This window comes from Rhinolophus hipposideros (assembly GCF_964194185.1).
Source record: "Rhinolophus hipposideros genome assembly, chromosome: 3".
In the NCBI taxonomy this organism is placed as follows: domain Eukaryota; kingdom Metazoa; phylum Chordata; class Mammalia; order Chiroptera; family Rhinolophidae; genus Rhinolophus; species Rhinolophus hipposideros.
The window spans coordinates 45839113-45861248 of NC_138049.1; the positions used below are offsets into that span (position 1 = coordinate 45839113).

Genomic DNA, 22136 nt, shown 5'->3' on the forward strand with positions numbered 1-22136 from the left:
GAGTGTAGATTAGTGGTTGTCAAGGGCTGGAGGGAGCAGAGAATGAGGAATCATGGCTCCTGGATGCAGAGTGTTTCTTTTTGGAGTGATGAAAATATCCTGGAATTAAAGCGTGATGAAAGTTGCACAACTCTGTGACTACACTAAAAGTCACTGAATTGCATACTTTAAAAAGTTGAATTTTATGCCATGTGAATTATATCTCAGTTTTTAGGAACATAATGTATTTATTTTTTAGACAAAGAAATACCACTTCCAGTAATAAAAATATAGGGCAAGTAAGCTACTTAGTCTAGGAGCAGAATGTAGCAAGACCTCTGTATTTAGAGGGACTTAGCAGGAGCGCCTCACCGGTGGTGGGCAGAGCCAGCCCTACAGGGAAGATGATCCAACAGGTCAGAGAGTGGAAGTCCTGGGAAGGAAAGGACAAATTCTCCGTCCTCTTTCCCAAAATCCCCAAATTAGGAGGTCTTCTGGGGATCACCTAGCGTGATCATATATGGATGTCAGCAGACTGGCCACCTGAAGAAATCATGTGTTTACTTGTGATTTGCCCAAAATGAGTGAATCACAGCAATCAAATACATAAGCTATTAAAAATGTAGGTAACACTCATGTTTCATGAATTGGGGTGGATGTTTCAACCTTTACAACTATACCTTGCTTCTTCCGCTGTTAATTCTTCTTTTTCAGGGTAGGAAGACGACCGGTCTTGTGGTCCACAAGCATTGGCATGCATGTGTTTGGCATAGCAGTGGCATTCACGTTTGATTACTACAGCTTCATGCTCGCACGCTTTCTTCTTGCTATTGTGAGTTGCGGTTTTTGGTTTTCTTTTCTTTTTTTTTCTTATCTCTTTAATTCTACAGCAGTATTTTCACATTAAACCTTAACTCCCTTAGATTTGCTCATTTAGAATCTAGGGAGAGAGATGAAGGATTAACCTTTGTTCACTCCCTTGCAGAAGTTTTTCTGCAGAATATTAATACCCTCTGTTTAGAATGGAACTGATTAAAATGAAAAATTGGTGCTTACCAGGCAGAAACTTTGTTTGACTCTCCCTTGCACGTGATCCACATGGCACAATCGCTTTATTTCTGAGCAATTAATCATATTGGTCTAGTTAGGTCCTGTACTCGTATATGAGCCAAACAGATGGTTAAGGTGCATTGTTAAGAAAGTCATTTGTATAATGTGCAGTAAGAATGAAAACAAGAAGGCAATAGGCCGTCTGTTATGAGGAACAGGGTAGTGTAGTGGAAAGGGCATGAGTTTGAATACAGCTTTGTCATATATTGGCTTCTTAGTTGTGTGACCTTGGGAAAACATGTCATCCTCTTTGAGCCTTAGTTTCTAAACTGGAAACTGTAGAAAATAATACCTGCATCGCGGGGTTGTTACCAGGATTCAGTGAAATTCAAGTAAACGTCTGCAGTACAGCAGCTGGCACGTAGTTAGGCACTTCGTACAATGGTGACTGTTCCTGGAAATGGACCTGTGAGTGAGGATGTTGCTTCCACACTTGGCGAGGCTGTCACACAGGTTCCAAACTACCAAACAACAGCAGCAGCGATTCCACTTGAAGGGCACTGATCAAGAATAATGGAGTAAAGTTTTTATCTGCGGGAGGAGCTTGTGATCTTGCTGAGCATAGAGAAGGGTAGGCATTCCCTCTCACCAGCATGGATGATCGAAGGGTCGAGGGAGGAGCCGAAGACTACAATCTCAGAGGAGAGGTCACTGTACTTCCTCAGAGAGCAAGGTGGTTTTGTTTTGGAGTTTTCTCTGATGCTGGAAACAGCTCCTAGAAAGCCACACAGATGACCAAGGATAAAAAAGAAAAAAAATCAGGAGAATTGAAGATGTTGCCCCTTAAAAAAAGAAAGTAAATATATGTATATATTTATTTAGGAATGTAAGGCATTTTTAATACAAAAGATAATAGCCAGAAGTTTTATCTCTGCTGAGGACAGAATAAGAGGAAATGGCTCTGTAACTGCAGAGTGAGATTTGCAAAGGGACCTTCTGGTAGGAATCATAGCTCACCAGAGGCACAGGTAATCAAGAGAGTGTGGATGTCTGCTTTTGGAAGACTTCAGAGGATAATTCTGAAAATACCTGTTTCAGTCCTGCAAAATACCATGTGTTGGTTTCCAGAGCCAAGAAAATGAGGCAGCCACCCATAGAATACAAAATGTGGCCTTAATTTTCTGTGGCTGTTTCCTTTGATTTTCATGGGAAATGTGCTTGTGGTAGAATTCTGAGTAGAGAAGATGCAGGCAGATTTATGTCCTCAGCACATTTATTGATCTCCTTACAGAATGAAATGCTAAGTAAACCAGACCAGGCTGTAACCCTACCGTGCAGTGGGGAAGGCAAGATTTTGTTGGGCTGTCTTAAGAAGAAATACATACAATGTTGACAATGGAAGCACAACAGTGGCTGAGTTTTCCTGGTGGTGTGGGTGGGTGGGGAGTCTGGAGCATTAGGGGCTTTTTAGTTCCCAAGGATGGGTGACAGAAGAACAGAGGGAGCAGCAAGTGAGAAGGCCCTGAGATGAGAAGGAATCAAAGGGCCAGGTGTCTGGAGAATGGAGAGGAGGTGAAGTACATTGATGGCGCTGAACGGAAGAGGGATGATTGGGCAGAGCCTTGTAGGATGATAGAGTTTGCTTGATATCCTAAAGGCAATGGAAATCCACTGAAGGGGTTCAGGCAAGGTGCAGTAGTCATTCTGGCTGCTGTGTGGGGGTGGGGTCAGGGTAGATGACAGGAACCGAGTGTTATCAGTGGTGACAGTAGTGAAGGGATCAAGGAGTCTTTTGGAATTATTTAGGTAGTTGTATGGATTGTCTGAACCCAGTGACAGAAGTAACCAGTAGGAAGTGGGGGTGGACTCAGAAGGAATTAGCATTGAGAAAAACGTGTTGGGGACTGGTAAAAGTGTTACAGCTCAACGTAATGGAGAATTTGTAGTATGTGAAGGCTATCATAGTCTTTCTTTGTTTGCCATAACAGCAAAGATTCACCAAACTAGATTCTTGGATATAGGAATTCTCATCAAGGTTCATTATCTAAGTCTTACAATTACAAGACTTCAGGGAAATAAAAGCTATTGTCGCAAACATATTAAACTCACTATTAATATAGTAGTTCCTATCAAGCACCTCCTTGCTTACTACAAATATCTGTCCTCTCATCACAAGAGCTTGCTTATGGGCCAGTGTCTTTGTGACTCTCTGATGCAAGGCGAAATCGCACATCTTACAAGAGATGCTTGATTGCAAAACGTCTTTGAAAGCAGTGAGGGAAAACTGCCTGAATCCTACCTAAATCCCTTGACCAGTTGTGATCTGGCAGAAATATACCATTTAACTTTTTCAGAAACTTACATTCTCAATGATAATGACAGGATGAGCCTTCAAAAGGGTATAATTTAAATATGAAAAGATTAAGGCCTTTGGGGAAATCAGTGGTACTCTAGAATAATTTTGCAAAAATTAACTTGATGATTTGTGTTATAAAAGTCAAGTGTGAAATAATTTTGCAGGGAAAATTCTAATCCTTTCACCCCCACCCACCCATAAAAACGTTCTTCATTTGATTCATTCTTTGTTTATTCCAAGAATGATCAAATATTGCTATTGTAATCTTAATTTTGTTCAATTAAAGATAGGCCTATTTTCAAAATAGAGGTTCCCCCCCATTTTTTTTTATTGTGGTAAAATACACACATCTTAACTCTTACCATCTTAACTCTTTTGAACTATAGAGTTCAGTGATGTTAGGTACATTCGTATTGTTGTGCAACTATCACCATCATTCATTTCCAGCGCTCTCTCATCTTGTAAAACTGAAACTCTGTACCCATTAAACAATAACTCTCCATTCTCTCTCTAGCAACCGCCATTCTACTTTCTGTCTCTATGAACTTGACTTCTCTAGGTACCTCATATAAATGCAATCATACAATATTTGTCTTTTTGTGATTGGCTTATTTCACTTAGCATAATGTTCTCAAAGTTCATGCGTGTAGCATATGTCAGAATATCCTTCCTTCTTCCTTTTTAAGGCTGAATAATATTTAAGGCTGAATAATATTGTATGTCTATACCACATTTTCTCATCTAGTCATCCGTCAATGGGTGCTTGGGTTGTTTCCACATTTTAGCTGCTGTGAATAACCTTGCTGTTATGAACATAGATGTACAAATATTTCTTTGAGACCTTGCTTTCTATTCTTTTGGGTATATACCCAACGTGGGATTGCTGGATCATATGCTGATTCTATTTTTAATGTTTTGAGGAATTCTTATATTGTTTTCCTTAGTGGCTGCACCATTTTGCATTTCATGAACAATGCTCAAAGGTTCCAATGTCTCCACATCCTTGCCAACACTTATTTTCTGTCTTTTTGATAGTAGCCATCCTAATGGCTCTGAGATGGTATCACATTGTGATTTTGATTTGCATTTCCCTAATGATCAGTGATGTCAAGCATCTTTTCACGTGCTTATTGGCCATTCGTGTGTCTTCTTTGGAGAAATCCAAATTCTTTGCTCATTTTTGAATTGGATTGTTTGTTGAGTTTTAAGAGCTCTCTATATATTCTGGATAATAATCTATCAGATACGTGACTTGCAAATGTCTCATTCCATAGATTGCCTTTTCACTCGTGATAGTGAGTGTCCTTTGATACACATTAAGTTTTAAATTTTTGTGAAGTCCAATTTGTCTATTTTTTCTTTGTTGACTGTCAAAATAAAGCTTTGTCAAATCTTTCTTCTTCCCACTAGTTACCATAATTTTTTGTCCCTAAAATTTAGGATTTAATAATAAGGACCTCCTGCATACAGATAACTTGATATGCACACAAAGAACTGAGAAATAAGTTCATACTATAAGGGAATATTTAAATGAAACAAAAGGCAGTGTTTAACATTTATTCATATCTAACCTCTCAAGTTTTGCCATTGGGGGTAGAGAGGGTGGGGGGAGATGAAAGGACCTATTTAAAGAAGAAGGATGGATTGGATTAAATGCACTTTTATAAATGGGATCTGGGTTTCAGAAAACAATGCTTTGTCATTTTCTTTCTTGCCTATGTGTGATTTACGGAGATCAGACCTCTCAGTAGTTATAAACGTGACCTTAAATCTGGACTACCCTCCCCCCTTTATTTTTCAGGTTGCAAGTGGCTATCTTGTGGTGGTGTTTGTCTATGTGACAGAATTTATCGGCATGAAGTATCGGACGTGGGCATCCATCCAAATACATTCGTTTTTTGCAGTTGGGACAATGGTGGTGGCTTTGACAGGCTATCTGTTCAGGACTTGGTGGATCTATCAGATAATCCTCTCCACAGTGACTCTCCCCTTTGTCTTGTGCTGTTGGATGATACCGGAGACACCCTTTTGGCTTCTCTCAGAAGGAAGATACAAAGAAGCACAAATCGTAGTTGATAAGATGGCCAAGTGGAATAGGACTAGCACCTGTAAGCTGTCAGAACTTTTATCACTGGATCTGTATGGTGCTGTTGGTGATAAGCCTTCTGAAGTTAAGAAGTACAACCTCTTAGATCTGTTTTATGACTGGAATATTGGAACAAGGACACTTATTGTTTGGCTGGTTTGGTTCACGGGGTGTTTGGGATTCTATTGCTTCTCTTTGAATTCTGTTAATTTAGGAGGCAATGAATATTTAAACCTCTTTCTCATGGGTAAGTAGTTCAATTATACTTTAGTGTAACAATGAAGTGAAATTTCTGCCTTGTTTTTCTTTTTTTTTCTACCAGGAACAATACTAGTGTCATTAAACTGTAACACATGCATATATTTTCTTTTAAAAAATGTGAACAGTCAAAAGAATTTAGTCCCTCCTTCTTTTTCTGCCTCTTCTCTTTGCTTGTTTCCTTCCTTTAAGCCCATCACCATCTCAGAACCCTCTTTTGGGGGGTAACTTCTGTAACGTTTGGCTTTGTGCCCTTTCAGATCTCTTTCTATGCCTTTCCATACATATGTGCAGGTAAACATTTTCCATTTTAACATAAACGAAATCATTTATTACATATTGCTCTTTGCAAGCTGTTTTTCTTTTAAAATGTAACATGTCTTGGAGAGCTTCTGGTTTCTTTCTTTAAATGTGCTTACTTTAGAAATTTTAGTCAGTAAAATAATTTAAACACATTTGGCTATAATTTACGTAGTCATGCCTCTTTCATTTTAGTGGCAGGTTAAAACTGGCTTCAGATATTGTTGTAATAGCTTGAGGTGTGACTCCTAAGGTAAACCAAATTTATATCAAACATGAAAGAAATAGTAGAAATCTGCATTTGTTCATCTAATCTTAACTCCTGGTTATTTCCATGTAGCTACCTGTGATATTATCCTCAGAAAACCTTGCTTTAACATTTTTATATATAGATAAGATCCCTTCTTGTTAAAGTGCTCTGATGACACATCTATTTTTGTTTGTTGTAGTTCAGCAGGAATTATGAGAGAAGTGATCTTTAAGAAGAAAAACTTTACTCTCTTTTTGGGCAAACCAATAAGTTTGTAGAAAGAGCCTATCGTGACTTCAGCTCCATTCTATATACCAATTTGATAAATGATGCCGTATTCTTAGAACAGGGCAGCAAATGGCAGGAGAGTAAAGTGGGGGATGGGGTGTGGCCCGGGGAAGCTTCAGGAAAGCTGGAGTTTTAGATCTTTGTGATATGGTTTCTTGATTTTTGACGGAGATATAAATTCTCAAAAAACTGGTCAAGTTCATAATTATAAAAGTGTTTCCGAGACAAATATGCATCGTTTTATATTCTCTACTGTCGGATTTTTCATGTCATTACCGTTCCCAGTAGTCCACTAGCTGCAAGGTGTTTCTAGTCAATAATTGTACGCTGTGAAATTTTTGAACAAGTTTTCATCTTCTGAGGCGGTTTAAGGCTGGTGGGACTTTCAGCTCTGGTTTTGTGCCACTTGTAGGTGATAAGTGCTTCAGTAGCTTCAAGACATACCTTTGGGGTAATGTGGAGATAGGAGTGGAAGGGGGTCTGAGTGATTAGAGAGATTATATATTATAAAGTGAAGAAAGTAGTGGCCTAGTGTCCTAATCCCCAAAGGGTGGAGCCTCATGGCTTGCCCCATTTCTATCCCAGACGTGGTCATGCCAAAAATTAGATGTAATGTCGTTATCCTGAAGCAACAACTCAAGAAAAATCAGTGTAGTCTGTCTGCTTTCACTGTCTTCCAGCTGTTCCACAGTTGCTGCCCAGCTTTGGCTGGTGGCTTTACACACACTGCTGGGCAGGGGAGAGCGCTGAGCCAGACGTGGAGGGAGGCAGTGGGGAAAGGAGGCTGCAGGGCAGGGGCCGTGGCTCACCAAGTCCTCGCTTCCAGTTCCTGAGCTGTCCTGTACTCATTTGGCTCAAATTATTTACTCTCAGTTGTCAAGTGTGGATAATATTCCAGGCCTACTCCCATGAAGCTCTTTTGAAGATCATTGTCTTATTTGATCTTGAAAAGTGCTTGATAAACTCTAAAATAATAATAATAATAATAATAATAGTAATAGATATACCTACTGACCTGTCCTGGAAGCATGGATTTTACAGCAGGATCTGTGAAAGGAAGGTGTTTCCTCCAGAGTGGTTTATTTCTTACATTAATGAAAGAGAGAGAGAGAAAGAGAGAGAGAGAGAGAGAGAGAGAGAGAGAGAGAGACCGTATCTCAAATGGGGCTCAGAATATTATTATTATTATTATTATTATTATTATTTGCCTTTGCCTGAGCCAGTTTTTTTTTTTTCTGAGCAGCTGCAGCTGAGTTTAATTTCTGATGTACTGATAAGAATGTTCATTCAGAAAATATATATTCATCCCCTATGATATGTTCCAGAAGCTCTGGGAGACATATAGACCCAGACCTTCCGCTCTTGGTGTTTGTAACCTTCCATAGATGAATGGACAAATGCACATCACTCCTGAAAGGCAGTGGTGGGTCGTGTCCTGAGATTAGATAAACCACAGAAGGAGGAAAGAACAGAACTTTGAATTACATGAACAATCTTGGCTGGTAAACGTGTCTGTTTCCCAAAGGAGATTGTGGGGTTTGTTCAGTTTTGCTGAGCGATCTTGCTTGCTCCCTGTGTGGTATTAGATGATAGATAATAAAGCTTTTTGTTCTGGAGAAGATTCAAACTTTGGTTCTTGAAAGAAAGGATTTTTACATCACTCAGGGATTCAGCTCTTTAGTTTTTGTTGTGGGGGAGTAAAAAAAGGTCCAGAACAAAGCAGGGTCAGACCCTGGTCTGTAGGTGATTCACATTAGATTTTAAAATATTTACTTGTAGGTTTAAAAATCCATCAAACAGTTATCATTAGTTTATGCACTTAGCTAATACTGAATTTTCTACTTTGGTTTCTAAGTTTGAAGTAACTGATAACAAAAATTTTCCCCTCTGTCAAACATAAGAAACCAAAGATCAGATATTATCAGTGTTGTCTATTAATTTACTTATTTATTCATTCAATGAGCCTGTCCTCCAGGCACCATGCTGTGTCCTGAGGCGTTTACAGCTTAGTAGGGGATACGATTTCTAGGACAGGTGGTAAGTACTGGGCAGATTATGGGAGCATTAGTGGTTTCCCAGGAAACCTCCTCCAGGGAGCTTAGAAGTGGTAAATCTTGTTGCCTCTCCTGCAGTTGTTGGATAGTTGTTAGAGGACCCTGAAAGCACTGATGTGGCTGATCATTCCTTTTGGGGGATGGGTTAGAAGGCGAGCTCTCCTTGTACAGCTGGACACCATGGCTCACAGAAGGCCCTTTTGCTCAATGACAGGAGCAGTGGAAATTCCTGCCTACATCTTTGTATGCGTGGGGATGGACGTTGTGGGGCGAAGAAATGTTCTGATATTCTCCCTTATCTCTGGTGCACTTTTCTGTGGTGTGATTATGGTGATCCCCAAGGTGAGTTATTTTGTGTTTTATTTAGGGAACGGTTAGTTATACTATGACAGTTTGATGGGAGAATTTTTAGCTTATTACAGTAAGTACAAAGATCAATTCAGACATATGGACAGAGTATATACATAACATTTAAAAATGTTTTCTTTTTTTGTTTATATTTTCTTTTTTTTTGTTTATGTTTTCTTTTTTTAAAAAAAACATTCTTTCTCTGTTATATAAGTACTACATATGCATGGTAGAAAATTTAACGAAAAAAATATTTAAAAATAATGCCCATAACCCCACTTCCCAGAGATGGCGCGTGTTGTATTTTGTAAACACAATAATCTTGAGTGAGGGAAAGTAGATCCTGCCTTCCAAACATTCATTCATTCATTTACTCAGTCAACAAAAATCTATCCAGCATCTGTTATGTGCCAGGTGCTGTTCTAGGTGTTGAAGACACACAGCGAATCAAGTTCCTTTTGATATAATGAAGAAAAAAACAAAATGAGGAATAGAGAATGACTGAGTGTGTGGGGGCCACACAGGTATCCTACTTCATTTTATCTCGGGTGATCAAGGATGGTGTGCCTCTCAGAGAACGTGACGTTTGATCAGAAACCTGAAGGAGGGAGGGAGCCATGGAAATCTGAGAGATATAATGAACTCATATTCAAGATTGTTCCAATTTCGATAGCCTTGTTTTTCACTGTGGTAGATTAGTAGTTGTCAATTTCTAGTATGCATAAACCCCCTGAGGAGCTTGTTTTAAACAATGCAGTTTCTTAGTGAGAAACACTGCCATAAACTACTGAAATGACTTTCGGTATTCCTATATTTTGGCAAACCCCATCCCCTAGAATACCTCTTGCATCCAGAAATGCTGCTCCTCTCCCCCCAACACACCAAAATGTTGTTACCCTTGTATTTTCATTCTTTATTTGGAAAATATGGTCACAATAACAATACTTGAAAATATATTATATAATTTTCTCCAGCAATTATATAATTATCAAGCAATAGTATCTCAGCATTTAGAACAAGGTATTTTAACTTTCACATAACGTTTGAAATTTAAGTGAACCAGAGACTTCCTTTTATCGTGACACTTTACTTAATTATCAGGGTTGGTGAATCAAACGTTTTATGTAACTGAAATTCCCAGGTGATTGATATACAACTGAGAAGAATGCAGTACAACTACTCAGGAGGACGTCTGTGCCAATTTGAGGGAGCTTCATCCATACCTGTTTTTGTTTGTGTTCTGGAGTAGTTTGCAGCGATATTAGTTGAGTTGATGGCAGCTGCCTTTGAGCTGGTGAAGACTGAGGGGAACCCCAGAAAACTTCGAGTCTTACAGTGGTTAAGCCACAGCAGTAATGTGGAAGACGATAGTGGCTGAAGGGGATTTCGAGAAACAGAGCACTTACCCCTAACCACCAATTTCTCCCCAAACGGTAGTGCCAACACAGTACAAAACATTTTTAAGTCCCATTAATTCATTCATCAAATATTGTCTGCAGTAGTAAGTAAGGTGACAAGATGACACTGGCTGCTCTACTAGAGGCACCCCCACATCTCAGTGACTTCACATCACAGATGTTTATTTCTTGCTCCTGGTTGGTCGCAGTGGGAGTGGTGAGGGAATGTTTGGCTCCAAGGAGTCCATTCAGGGACTCGGGCTGACAGGGGCGCTGCCATCCTCAACACATGAACTCCAAGGTCGCCTGGGTCTCAACGTCCAGCTGGCAGACGAGGGGGAGAGAAGACATGGAATATGGGCGGTCCTTGTGAGCCAGTGCTGGCAGTGGGACACAACGGGGACAGCAGAAACTAAGTTGGAAGCGTGGAGAGGTTTTGCTGTTGAGGACTGCATCAGCCAAAGGTGGGGGTGGGGGAAGTCTGTACGCATAGTTCAGTTATTACTTTCAAATTATTTTCTGAAGATAATTTGTAAGCCATGGGATTACTGCTGCAAAAGACACAATTTATTTTTATGGCCTTTGACGTATTCTGCTGGGTCAGTTCCAGAAGGAGTGGGTCAATTATTGGTGGAACCAGCATGTCTGGGGGTATCTCATTCCAAAGTAGTCTTCCCAAGAGGTATTCTTTTCTTATTTGGTAATTTGAAATCTCCAAGGCGGGGGGAGGCACAATAAAACTTTCCTGTAAATTTCATGAGGATGGAAAGCTTTGGCATGCCATGAGTACAGTTTACAAAATAAATTCAAACAGAAAAATAAAACTCTTCATTGTTCTGAAAAGTACTGGAGAATTAGAAAGTTTTAAGTAATCATTTTAAAGATTTCATTTAAAGAGTTTTCTTTAAAAAATATTACTTATGATGGTCTATTTTGCTAATTTTTTTTTTTACAGGGTTACTATATTTGGAGTGTGGTGGCAACTATGGCTGGAAAATTTGCCATAGGGTCAGCATTTGGCCTCATTTACCTTTATACAGCAGAACTGTATCCAACCATGATAAGGTAAAAGTCACTTATTTTTCTGTTGTTTTCCCATTGTCTTTCACTTACGTGTCATTTCACTATATTTGACCTTTGAGTATACATGCTTTATTTTCATAGACGTTACTGGAGCTCTGAGATGTGGGAAAGGTATATGATGATGCTAATTCTGAAGCTGAGGCTTTGTCTATACCTCATTAGCAAGGATATTAGAGAAATTGTTTTGAAATACTCTCTAGTATCCTAAAACCATTTTAAATCTTGAATATAATTGACCTATACTGACTTAATTTTCTCAGGATGTATCTTTTAATGCTAGGATGTCAGTTGTATTAGTTTGCTGGGGCTGCCATAACAAAACACCAAACTGGGTGGCTCAAACAACAGAAATTTATTTTCTCACAGTTTTGGAGGCTAGAAGTCCAAGATCAAGGTGTTTGGCAGGTTTGTTTTCTCCTGGAGCCTCACTGCTTGGCTTATGAAAAGATATTTATTCACATTAAAAGCACACTCTTTCCTTCCTATTAGACATTCTATAAGGTTTCTTCAAATAACTTTGAAAGAAAAGCACATTGAGATATTGCTTGACTTAAAAAAATAAGATAGAATGTTTCATAGATATAAATCATTTGTCTCCAAAATTTCCATTTCCTACCTCAAACAAATTCCTGCTCTAGAAAATTGATGGTACCCTCAATATTAGACTGAATGAATATACATGAGGGTCTCATCTGCATACCAGATGTAGAATGGTTTACCCTTTTTTGTCTTGAATTATCTGTATGCTTGCATATACCCCTGTTTTACAGAATGTATATCTAAATCACGAGTGATTCCTGAAAACTTAGAGTAAAATCATTTCCAAGTATGTTAAGCCAAGCTTAAGTTTTATTGTTTATTGTCGTCTGGGAGGGTGGACAGGGGCTACAGGAAGTCGTTCCATCACTCTCTGTGTCATCTGTGTTCTCTTTCGTTCTTGCTGCTGTCTTTTTTTTTCAAAATTAGTTTCAGGTGTACAAAACAATATAATAGCCATTTACACCCCTCACAAAGTGATCACCTCCTCCCCCAATCTGTTACCCCTCTGACATCGTATACTGTCTTAATACTCCTCATGTTTTCAGGACGCAGGCCGTGGGAAGTGGCAGCGTGGTGTGCCGTGTGGGAAGCATCGTAGCTCCATTCTGCATTTACCTCTCCAGCGTTTGGCTCTTCATGCCCCAGGTGTTTAATCAATTGATAGAACCTTACTGAGATAGCAGAAAGGCTGATCAACTAATTGCCTTTTGTGTTTTTATTTATTGGAAGCGAATTTATAATTCAATGATGATGAGGGTTTGTAGAAATCTTATTAACAGCTCACGGGTCGGCAAGTAGGGTGGTGGCTGCTGTTTTCTTGTTGGTCGATTGCCTTCCAACCACCGGTGCACTGTACATTACATCTATGCCTGCTAGAGACCGGGCTCTCCTTACCCATATCATGAAGCTGGGTCCACACAGGGAGAGAGCAGTGTTCTCTGTAGTCTTTCAGTGCCTCTGCCTCCATCACCTGGCCCAGCACAGCCTATGCCCCTCCCCCTGGATCCGCAGGCTGCCTCTCATCCCCCCCACCGCTTGCCTCCACCTTCCCGCAGTGTACCTGCTGGTCAAGGAGGATTCCAGAGGCTGCCTGTTCCTCAAAGGATTCTGTGGTGCCTGACAGAGAGGTTGGGGGACCTGTTGTTTTCAGACATAAATCTCTTCCTGCTCGCTCTGGTAGTGTGGGCTGTTTGCCTGGTTATGAAGAGTGAGAGCAGTTACGTTCAGTTTGCAGATTTCCTCCTGTGGGGCCTGAGAGGCTGGGAAATCGCACTGTTACACTTGGGTTTAGCAAGACCCTGTGCTCAGGAGGGAGATGAGAGACAGGGAGAGGTGGGGGCAGGAGGGACTGGGGAGCATGGAGGGTGTGGGGTTGGGGTGGCCCCAGGGGCTGCAGTGGCTTAGGGGAGAGCCAGGTCTGCTGGACCTCTTCCTCCCCCTCCAAGCCACCTCTCCTAAACTTCTTTGCTGTAGCTTTCTCTAGGCTGTTCCCTCTCGGTCTCCTTCAGTGCTCCTCTTTCTTTTTCTGATCACCCCTTAAATAGACTCATTCTCTATGATTGCCCCTTAAATAGACTCATTCTCTAAGAGCCATCCTGACTATCTTCCCCATTCCCTGCATAGGCAACCTCTCCTAAGTTCTGACTTCTCTTCCAAGTTGCAAACTCATGTTTCCACCAGCGTCATGGATTATTCTCCCTGAATGTCTTATAGCAAATCCACTGTTTCCCAAACCAAACTGGTTGGTGCCTTAAATTTCCTCCTCCTCTGTCTCCCACTTTGCGTTAGGACTCAGTGGCCTCAAGCAAGATACTTCAGCATCAGCTTTTTATTTGCTTTTTTCTTCTTCCCTGCTCTCCTCCCAATGCAGGACACTACATCCTCACTTTCTCTCTCAAAACCACCCCACGTTGCCTGCTTCCGGTTCAGTTCCTCATCAGCTTCTGCCTTCTACGTCTGTTTCCTGAACTCCACCCCCCATCCCATCAGAATGGTTTGCTGAACCACAGCTCTGCTCCAACTGCCCTCTCACCTTCAGAATAAAATCCAAACTCTGCCTGATTCAATTCTTTTCCAGATCGAACCCCAGCTCACCTTGTCTAGTTTGTTTTGTTTTGTCACACACCTTCCCCTCCTCTGCACACTCACTCTGTTCTCACCCCCACCCACTCTCCTCCTGTGCCTCGCCTAAATGTCCCCTCCATAGAGAGTGCTTTTCTCCCATCTCCTAAATGAGGACATTGTGGAGGAGGAGGAAGAGGCTTCTGGGATACAAGCAGCGCGGGGTTGTGGGTGATCAAGAGTGTGACATTTTTGCTTTATAATTATTTCTTAAACTGTGCACTTGTTTTATGCCTTTTTTATACTTAAATCATATTTTATGATAGCTAGACAGATAGATACACAGACAGACATAGACTTTTTTTTCTTTTTGAGAGGTAAATCCAAGAACTGTTAAGACTGAAACATCTCAGAAGCTTGAGCTTCTGAGGACAGAGCCTCGATAGGCTCCCGGAGCTAGAAGATGGCTTAAGGCAGTGATTTCCTCCCAGTACTCCCATGAAGCCCAGGGCTGTTGACAAAACGTGGTCCCTCTTATGGGGTCTTCCCAGGCTTCGTAGAGACCAGCTGCCTCTCCAGGATCTTTCTGGATGAGGCTGTCCGGGTGCTTTCGTGGCTGTGACTCCACAGCTGGGGAAACAAGACCCCAACTGGGACCACCTGCCTCATTCCCAGTTTGTCCTCCTGCATTGCCTCTGCCGGACAACTGGTGGGAGGCCAAACACTGTAAGAGTTTAGATGAGCCCTCCTGCCATGTATCTTTCAAGATGCAGAGCAAACCCCACTTCTCCAAGCAGACCACTCAGACAGATCATCCAATGACTCTCTCTTTCCCACGTCTGCGCAGTATTTTGTGTGTGCTCCTTTCACAGCCCAGTCACAGCCTGGCTTTATTATATGCACATATGTTTTTGTCCCCCTAGTTTCAACTGTTGAACTCTTGCAGGAGAGGACATTTTGTATCCCCACCACTGGGTCCAGCAAAGCATTTCTTTATGTGCTACTCATGTTATCATTTGCTTAATGTTTTAAATCAAATAGACTGCCTTTTAAAATTTAGCTTTGCCCTAAACAGTAATAACAGTGAAACCGTGGGTGTTATACTAGTTATATCTTTTTGTGAAATACACTAACAGAATCTTACAGGTAATAAAACCAAGTGTCTGATACGACCGAATATCACCTTACACACATAGGTGGTGTGTAAGCACCGGCTTGGCGTGGGCATGTGTCTTACGTCCCAGAACACTCTCAGCGAGGTTTGCTTGACGGGGGAATTGGGAGGCCAGCCTCCTTCGTGCACTGACCCTGAGACTGAGAAATGACACAGGCTGTCTGGCCTGCCCAGGGAGGTGTTTTTGGAAACTCCACCATACATTTCAGGGTATGAACTTTTCTAGAAGCCTCTCCTTTGTGCTAGCACTTGATGTTCCTCATTAAATAAATAAAAGATAAAAATAGGAAAGGTGTTTTTTTTTTTAAACAATAAGCTGAAACACACAGAAGATAGATACATCTATAAAAGCAAACTGCTATAAATTTACGAAAACCACATTAAAAGACTTTTTTTTTTTTTAAAGGACATCCGTGGGTCAGTTAAGGACTATGGCGTTAAAAAGGATTTTTCATTTTATTTAACAGGTACTTAAATCGTGCTTGCTATGTGACAAGCTCTGTTTTAAGTGCTTTACAAAAATTAGTCTTCATAGAATGCAGATACTGTTTATTGCTATCCGTATTTTACAGATATGGAGATGTTACAGAAAGTCATTCTTAGCTCAAGGTCACACACCTTCAAGGTGACAGAGCTTGGATTCAGACCCCGGTGCCATGCCTTTTACACAGCACAAACAGTCCAAAAGCAAGTGCAGAGAAACAAGCTCCCCCTCCACCCTGACCGCCCCCGGCCCCCTTCCCCTAGACAACCCATGTCAGCAGGGTTGGGTGTATATCTGCAGAAATATTCTGTGAATGTACTTCCTTTGGAGGCAACAGATGTTACTTGTTGTTTTTAATGAGTAAAAAAACAAACAACAGATTATTCAATTTTTTATTAAGCTTATTTATGGAGGTCAAACTGCCTAGCAAGGCAGTGCTTTCATTTTGAGGACAGGAAACGCTGATCTTGATGATAAGTTTATATTTTCTCTTTTGAAAAGATGCACATGAAAATCGCTCGTTCTGATGCTTTTATCATCAACCATTATTTTCCAGTAAGCTAAATAAAAGTGGACACCTAATTCGTATCATTTTTGTATTCATCAGCGCATTTGGCAGAAGTTCAGTGAGTGTTGATTTTGAGCTAACCCCTCTGCTAGGTGCTAAGGAGCAGAGAGATGAAAGAAACAGGCTCCATCCTGAGAGACGTCCAGTGTGATGGGGGAAGGCCGAAGAGCAAACCATGACAAGCCTCAGAGATGAGGGCTAGAGTGGGAAAAGCCATGGTTACGTGGTTATAGAAGAGGCCTACCAAACTAGGTTAGGGCCAGAGGGGAGGCTTCCTGGAGGAGGGGTCCTTTCAGCTGTACCTAGAGGGGCCAGTAAGAGTCAGCCTGGTGGAGAAGAGAGATGGGAATTCCAGGCAGAGGGAACAGAAAGGCAAAGACTTAGCAGAGAAAGGAACACAGCCAGTTTGGGTTTGGGAGCAAGCATTATTGCTAACACCCAGGAGATAAGTCTGGAAAAGTGGGCAGGGGTCTCAGAGGAGGTCATGCAGGAAAAGCATGTGGACTAATGGCGGGTTTAAGAGGACAGGATGGAAAAGGTGTATCCACAGGACCTGGTGACCAGTTGGATATGGTGGAGCATATGGATATGGATATGGGGGGAATACAAGGATGGTTGTTGGGACTGGAGGGAACCCAGGAGGAGGAACAGGGTTGAGGTAGGGAAAGACAGTACGCGATGAGTGCGAGGTGCCTGTAGGATGGGCACCAGGGGATACGTCCAGGAGGCAGACGCCTTTGCAGTCTGGAGCTGAGAGGACAGCCCCGCTGGAGGTATAGATTTGGGAGTCAGCTTATGTGGAGGTGAGGAAAGAGTGAGGGAGACTCATGGCAGAAGGGTCCAGGGCGGAGACAGGTGCAGCAGCCTGTAGGACGGGGAGGTCCCCAGGATCCCAAAGGAGGAGAGGAGGTGAGGAAGGCAGGAGAGGACAGTGGCTAAGAAAGAGCAGGACAGCGACACATCCACGGGAGTTGGCAGCCAGGAGTCTGTGGCCTGGGGAGAGCAGCTTCTGTGGGTGCTGGGAGTGGGCCAGGCTGCAGAGGGCAGGATGGAAGGAAAGCTGAGAGAGAGAAGCAGTGACGGCTGTGGAGAGGGTGGGCCAGAGGCCGGAGTGCGTGTGGGTTGAGGCAGTGGTCTCTTTTGCTTGTTTTAAAAGATAGCATTTATTGACTGCTTACCAGGGGCCAGGCACTACTAAGTGCCTTACACGTGTTATTTAGTTTAATCCTTTCAACTGTGTTTGGGGGCACAATACTATTATTATTTCCATTTTACAGACAAGGAAACTGAGGAGCAAAAAACGTTAAGTGACTTGCAGAAGGCCACACAGGTAGCAAGTTACCGGGCAGAGTGGTTTTGGAGATTATAAGAGGCTCAAGAACTTCTATTTTTACTGAGGGAAACTATCCAGTGGAAAGGAAAAGTTCAAAAATATGTGAGAGGGAGGGAGGTAGGCTGAGTGAAGGAGAACCTGAGGAGGAGGAGGTGAGAGGCAGTGGGATATGGAGAGGATCACAGCCTCCTCCTGGCCAGGGGGACGAAGAGGTGGGGAGGGGGTATCTTTGTGGGGTGGAGGGAGCTGGCCAGGGTGGCAGGAGACCAGGTCTCCTGCTTGAAGTGAGAGGAGAATGGAGGGTTATAGGTTTATTTCCTAAAGCTAAAGGGATCTTCGATTTGATCCTATTTCTCGTTTAGGCTTATTCACTGTGTGCCCAGACCCCGACGCAGGGTTCTTCTGGGGTTTGTACATCAGTGGCGATTCCTGCTATGTCCCGAGACACCAGAAAATGTCTTTAAACATCCTTTGGAATGTCACTTTAAATTCTAATACTAGTTTTAGGCTTACTCATGATTTTTCTAAGAATTAGGTTCCCAGCATTATGCAAAACAAAAATAAAAAGCTGACTTCCCAGCTCACATCTGTTACAGATGGGGCCTCACATCACGTCACAGTTGCATTGTGTGTTTCATGTTTCTCCTTCTCAGAGGTTGTCAAAGCATCAGGTATGTACATCTATCAGAAAAACCATGTCTTAAGTTATTTTTATGGGCTCCTCCCAGGCAGTGTTTTCTGCTAGAGGAATTTAAATTGCGTAAGGATGAACACATTTTTAAGGACTGTACAGAGATTTAGTTCTAAATTCCACCCAAGATCTTTATAATGATCAATAAAAAATAGATACGTAGACTTTAATTTTTAATGTGATTTGAATTTTTAAAGGCAAACACCTTGGTGCTTGTCTAAAAGGTTGCCTTTTATGTGTCAAAATCTAGAAAGTAAAGAAATATACTGCTTTTTGTAGTAAATCAGATGGACACCCCCCCCCCACAAAGAAACTAATAGCAATTAGTTTCCATTGCACTTGTTTTGTTTCCTTTAAATTCTGTAGGTTTTGGTTCACCGAAACATTCATTCATGCATGAAGGTATGCATTCATGAACTCCCCATCATTTATTGGATGCTGACAGCGTGCCAATTTTGGAGGCAGGGACAGGGTTGACCATCAAGTCCCAATCCAAGGCTCAGTTGTCGGGTTTCTCCACAAGACTCTGGAGTCTGGGAAGATGGGTCAGGGACTTTTTTCTCTGTGTAGTTCCTAGGACAGTACATTCAAGAGTGATAATGCAGGCAGTACCCGGGATTTATGGAGTGGGGCTCCACAGCGGTGAGTGAATGAATGAATGAATGAATGAATGAATGAACGAATGCTCTGATTGAGCCTAGCTGATGAGTTAAAGAACTCCCAGCTCAGCCTAAGAGTAAAAATGAGAACTGTCATGTCAAACTCAATTCTGTTACTGCCTTCTGAAAAAAGGTCAGGATTATTATTCTCTGAAGGATACATTTCTTCCTTCATGTGTCACTTATTATTATTAATTTTTAAATTCCTTCTAGTTGCTTACTGGGACTTTGGCTTTTGTGAGTGGATTGCTAACACTCAAGCTTCCAGAGACCCTTGGGAAGCCTCTGACAACTACTTGGGAGGAAGCCGTCAAACTGGATGAGGAAAAAGATAGCAGTTAAGGCAAATTGTTTCCCACAGCCAATAATGCAGATGTTGGAACAAATGGAAGTGATTAATTCAGGGGATTCTGGTCTTAGTGTGCCATGTGTGCTGTCTGGCACCTGAAATATTGTTCAATGCCTTTGTATTAGAGAAATGTTATTCTCATCTCCTGCATGTCCTTTATTATGTCTTTTCAAAACAAACTTTGTAAGGAAGTTTTAAAACAATGGTTTTGTAAAAGAAATAAAAACCAAGGTGAGAATGCTGATTTTTTTAAGACTGCTTTCCTATTGCCGCAAAATATCATTTTCCATGTTTGTTCTTCTGTGTCATTGTTTTTCAACCTTTCCCCCCTCTACCTGAGGGAAGACCACATACTCCAGGGTTCCTCCCCTGCCCCTTCGAACCTGGATTGTCAACTGGAAAGAGGGGCCCTGTGAGAGTGTTTCTTTTGACAAAGGCCATTGAAGATTCTGTTGCTGACATTCCTTCCCCTCTTATGAGAACCATAGCTCTAAATTCAAGACTTTTTTAGTAAAAATGTTTGTCTTCATAATGTAGCCACAAAAACTTGAGCTATAAAAAAAGACATCTTGCTTTCCAGCCCTCTGAGTGAAGAGGGCTTGAATGTGTAGGCACAGGTCTGTATTTGGTCCAGTTAATGGACACACATCTTCTAGGGGCCAGGAGTGCGTTTTCTAGTGTGACATTTTTATTTTTCCTAAATTTACCAAATTCTCTCCATAAGTCTCCTTCAAAGTACAGAAAAGCTGTGGCATTTTAGTGCATTACAAACTTGTAAATTTGTGGATCATCCAGGAAATTGATTTTAAGTATTATGAGGATCTTTTGCCAATGCAAAAAGAAATTTAAACATTCTTGCCTTTTAAAGAAAATAATTTACAGGAAGATTTCACGGTTCTTTTTTTAAGTCCTAAATTTTGTTTCCTCAATTTCACTTAAAACCATAATTTGCAAAAATAGTTTAATATTCTGAACATTTCAACTGCAAAATTACAGTATAAATCTTCTCTGTTAGAGGAGTGCATTTCAGATAAATTTCCCATAGGTTTTAGGTGTTTCTTTACTATAGTTTCATCAAAAGTTCCTTACTTTTCCTTTGCTTTTGAAATTTAGCTGTTGGATATGTCTTATGTCTAATATATTAGAATTGATGAAATGTTAGTGTTATCTGCAGAGGTAAGTAAAATAAGGATTAAGACAATTATATATGTGCTGTTATTTAAAATCATTGCTAAGGGAAAAAAAGAGGAATTTGACCTGAATTATTTAGACTTTTTATATTAATTAAGTTCTCTGGATAATTGCTCAGTTCTTCACTTGGTCTTTCCACTAATAAACTAAAATGTAAAACAAAAACCCTTTTTCTTTTTGTAAAACAAAACAAAACAAATAGGATATGAGAAGAGGAAGACATTTGTTTATCCTTCCTCTCGTCTCTGATTTTGTCTTTTTCTTTTTTTCTTCATTCTTAGCCTGTTTTCCTACTGTCATTTAGATTTCCCCTCTTAGTTAATATTTGATGTTTTTGACTTTTAAAACTGTATAATCTTCAGAACCCATGAAAGCTGAATTTGTACCTCTCTTTCCCTGAATCTCTGTTAAGACGTATGTTCCTAGAGAAGTTCATATTAAAAATATACTTTGCAAAAGAACAAGACAAACAACTGAAAGAACAAAAATTCATAGACACAGACAATAGTTTAGGGGTTAGCAGGGGGTAAGAGGGGAGGGGAAGGCTCTAGAAGAGGGTAAATGGGGTATAATATATGGTGATGGAAAGAGAACTGACTCTGGGTGGTGAACACACAATGTGAGATATAGATAATGTATTACAGAATTGTACACCTGAAATCTATGTAACTTTACTAACAATTGTCACCCCAATAAACTTTAATTAAAAAAAGTTCTCATCACAGGAAAAAAGTATTCTGTAATTATGTATAGTGACAGACATTAACTAGGCTTATTATGATCATTCTACAATATATGCAAATATCAAATCGTTACGTTGTATACCTGAAACTGATATAATGTTGTACATCAATTATACTTCAATACAAAAATTAAAAATAAATAAATATATATACTTTGAATGTATTCAATCGAATGATCAGTTCTGTCCCCTTTATCTCACCGCTATCAAATATTTACTGAAAACATACCAAATACAAAGGTTTCATTCTGTAAAACGTCATATGCAAAGGGATACTTAAATTCTTGTAGGTGGTGAAGAGGACCATTTTCTCAGTTATGATTGTGAAGCTGACTACAGAAGCCAAAGTCTCTGGTAACCGCCTCCAACAGTGTCTGGGAGTTGTGGATGTTCATGTCTTATCCGAATTTACCAGAAGTCAGTAATAGCTGTTCATTTTATCTCTAAAGTCCACGTGGTACCAGTATTTACTGACAACTGATAGTTCCCTAAGTAAATTCATTTTCCCCGTTCCGTGCCTCTCGGGTCTTAACTACCGTGTCAGAGACCCAACTTGAGATGTTCAGAGGTGTTCCCATAAGTCTTGAAAGTCTTTTTTTTTTTACAATGAGGAAAGGGTTCAGTTACAGACTCTGCCCTACTTCTGTGTCCCGACAGGGCTCGCCCATGTATCAGAGACATGAGTGCCCTGAACGACTTCTCTGCTTCCCTGCACCAACCTGGAGCTACTCACTACTGACTGCCTGGCCCCAAGAGCCTGGCTTCCTCCTCAGTAAGATGAAGAATTCAAGTCCCATTGGCTTGAGGCTCCTTATTTACTAGCAGACTATCACACCGCCAAGGTTAACACATCCCGAGCCATTGACAGCCTTGCAGAGCAGAGCAGGAGGGGCTG

At 41.0% G+C, this 22136-nt stretch overlaps 1 protein-coding gene across 4 annotated transcripts in view; it reads left to right on the forward strand.

The window, feature by feature from the left end:
- The window catches only part of DDO (D-aspartate oxidase), a 66923-nt gene that overhangs the window by 13239 nt on the left and 31548 nt on the right, over window positions 1-22136 (forward strand). The window contains exons 3-8 of one of the 4 annotated variants that reach the window (XM_081044562.1): window positions 694-811; window positions 5187-5718; window positions 8836-8963; window positions 11322-11431; window positions 12535-12634; window positions 19173-21404. In XM_081044562.1, the coding sequence (XP_080900688.1) occupies window positions 694-811; window positions 5187-5718; window positions 8836-8963; window positions 11322-11431; window positions 12535-12634; window positions 19173-19301 (1117 nt within the window). In that variant the 3' untranslated portion in view covers window positions 19302-21404. Of the gene's footprint in view, window positions 1-693; window positions 812-5186; window positions 5719-8835; window positions 8964-10695; window positions 10831-11321; window positions 11432-12534; window positions 12635-19172; window positions 21405-22136 lie in introns of those variants that run through there. The other 3 variants (XM_081044563.1, XM_081044569.1, XM_081044565.1) reach the window with 3 other exon arrangements.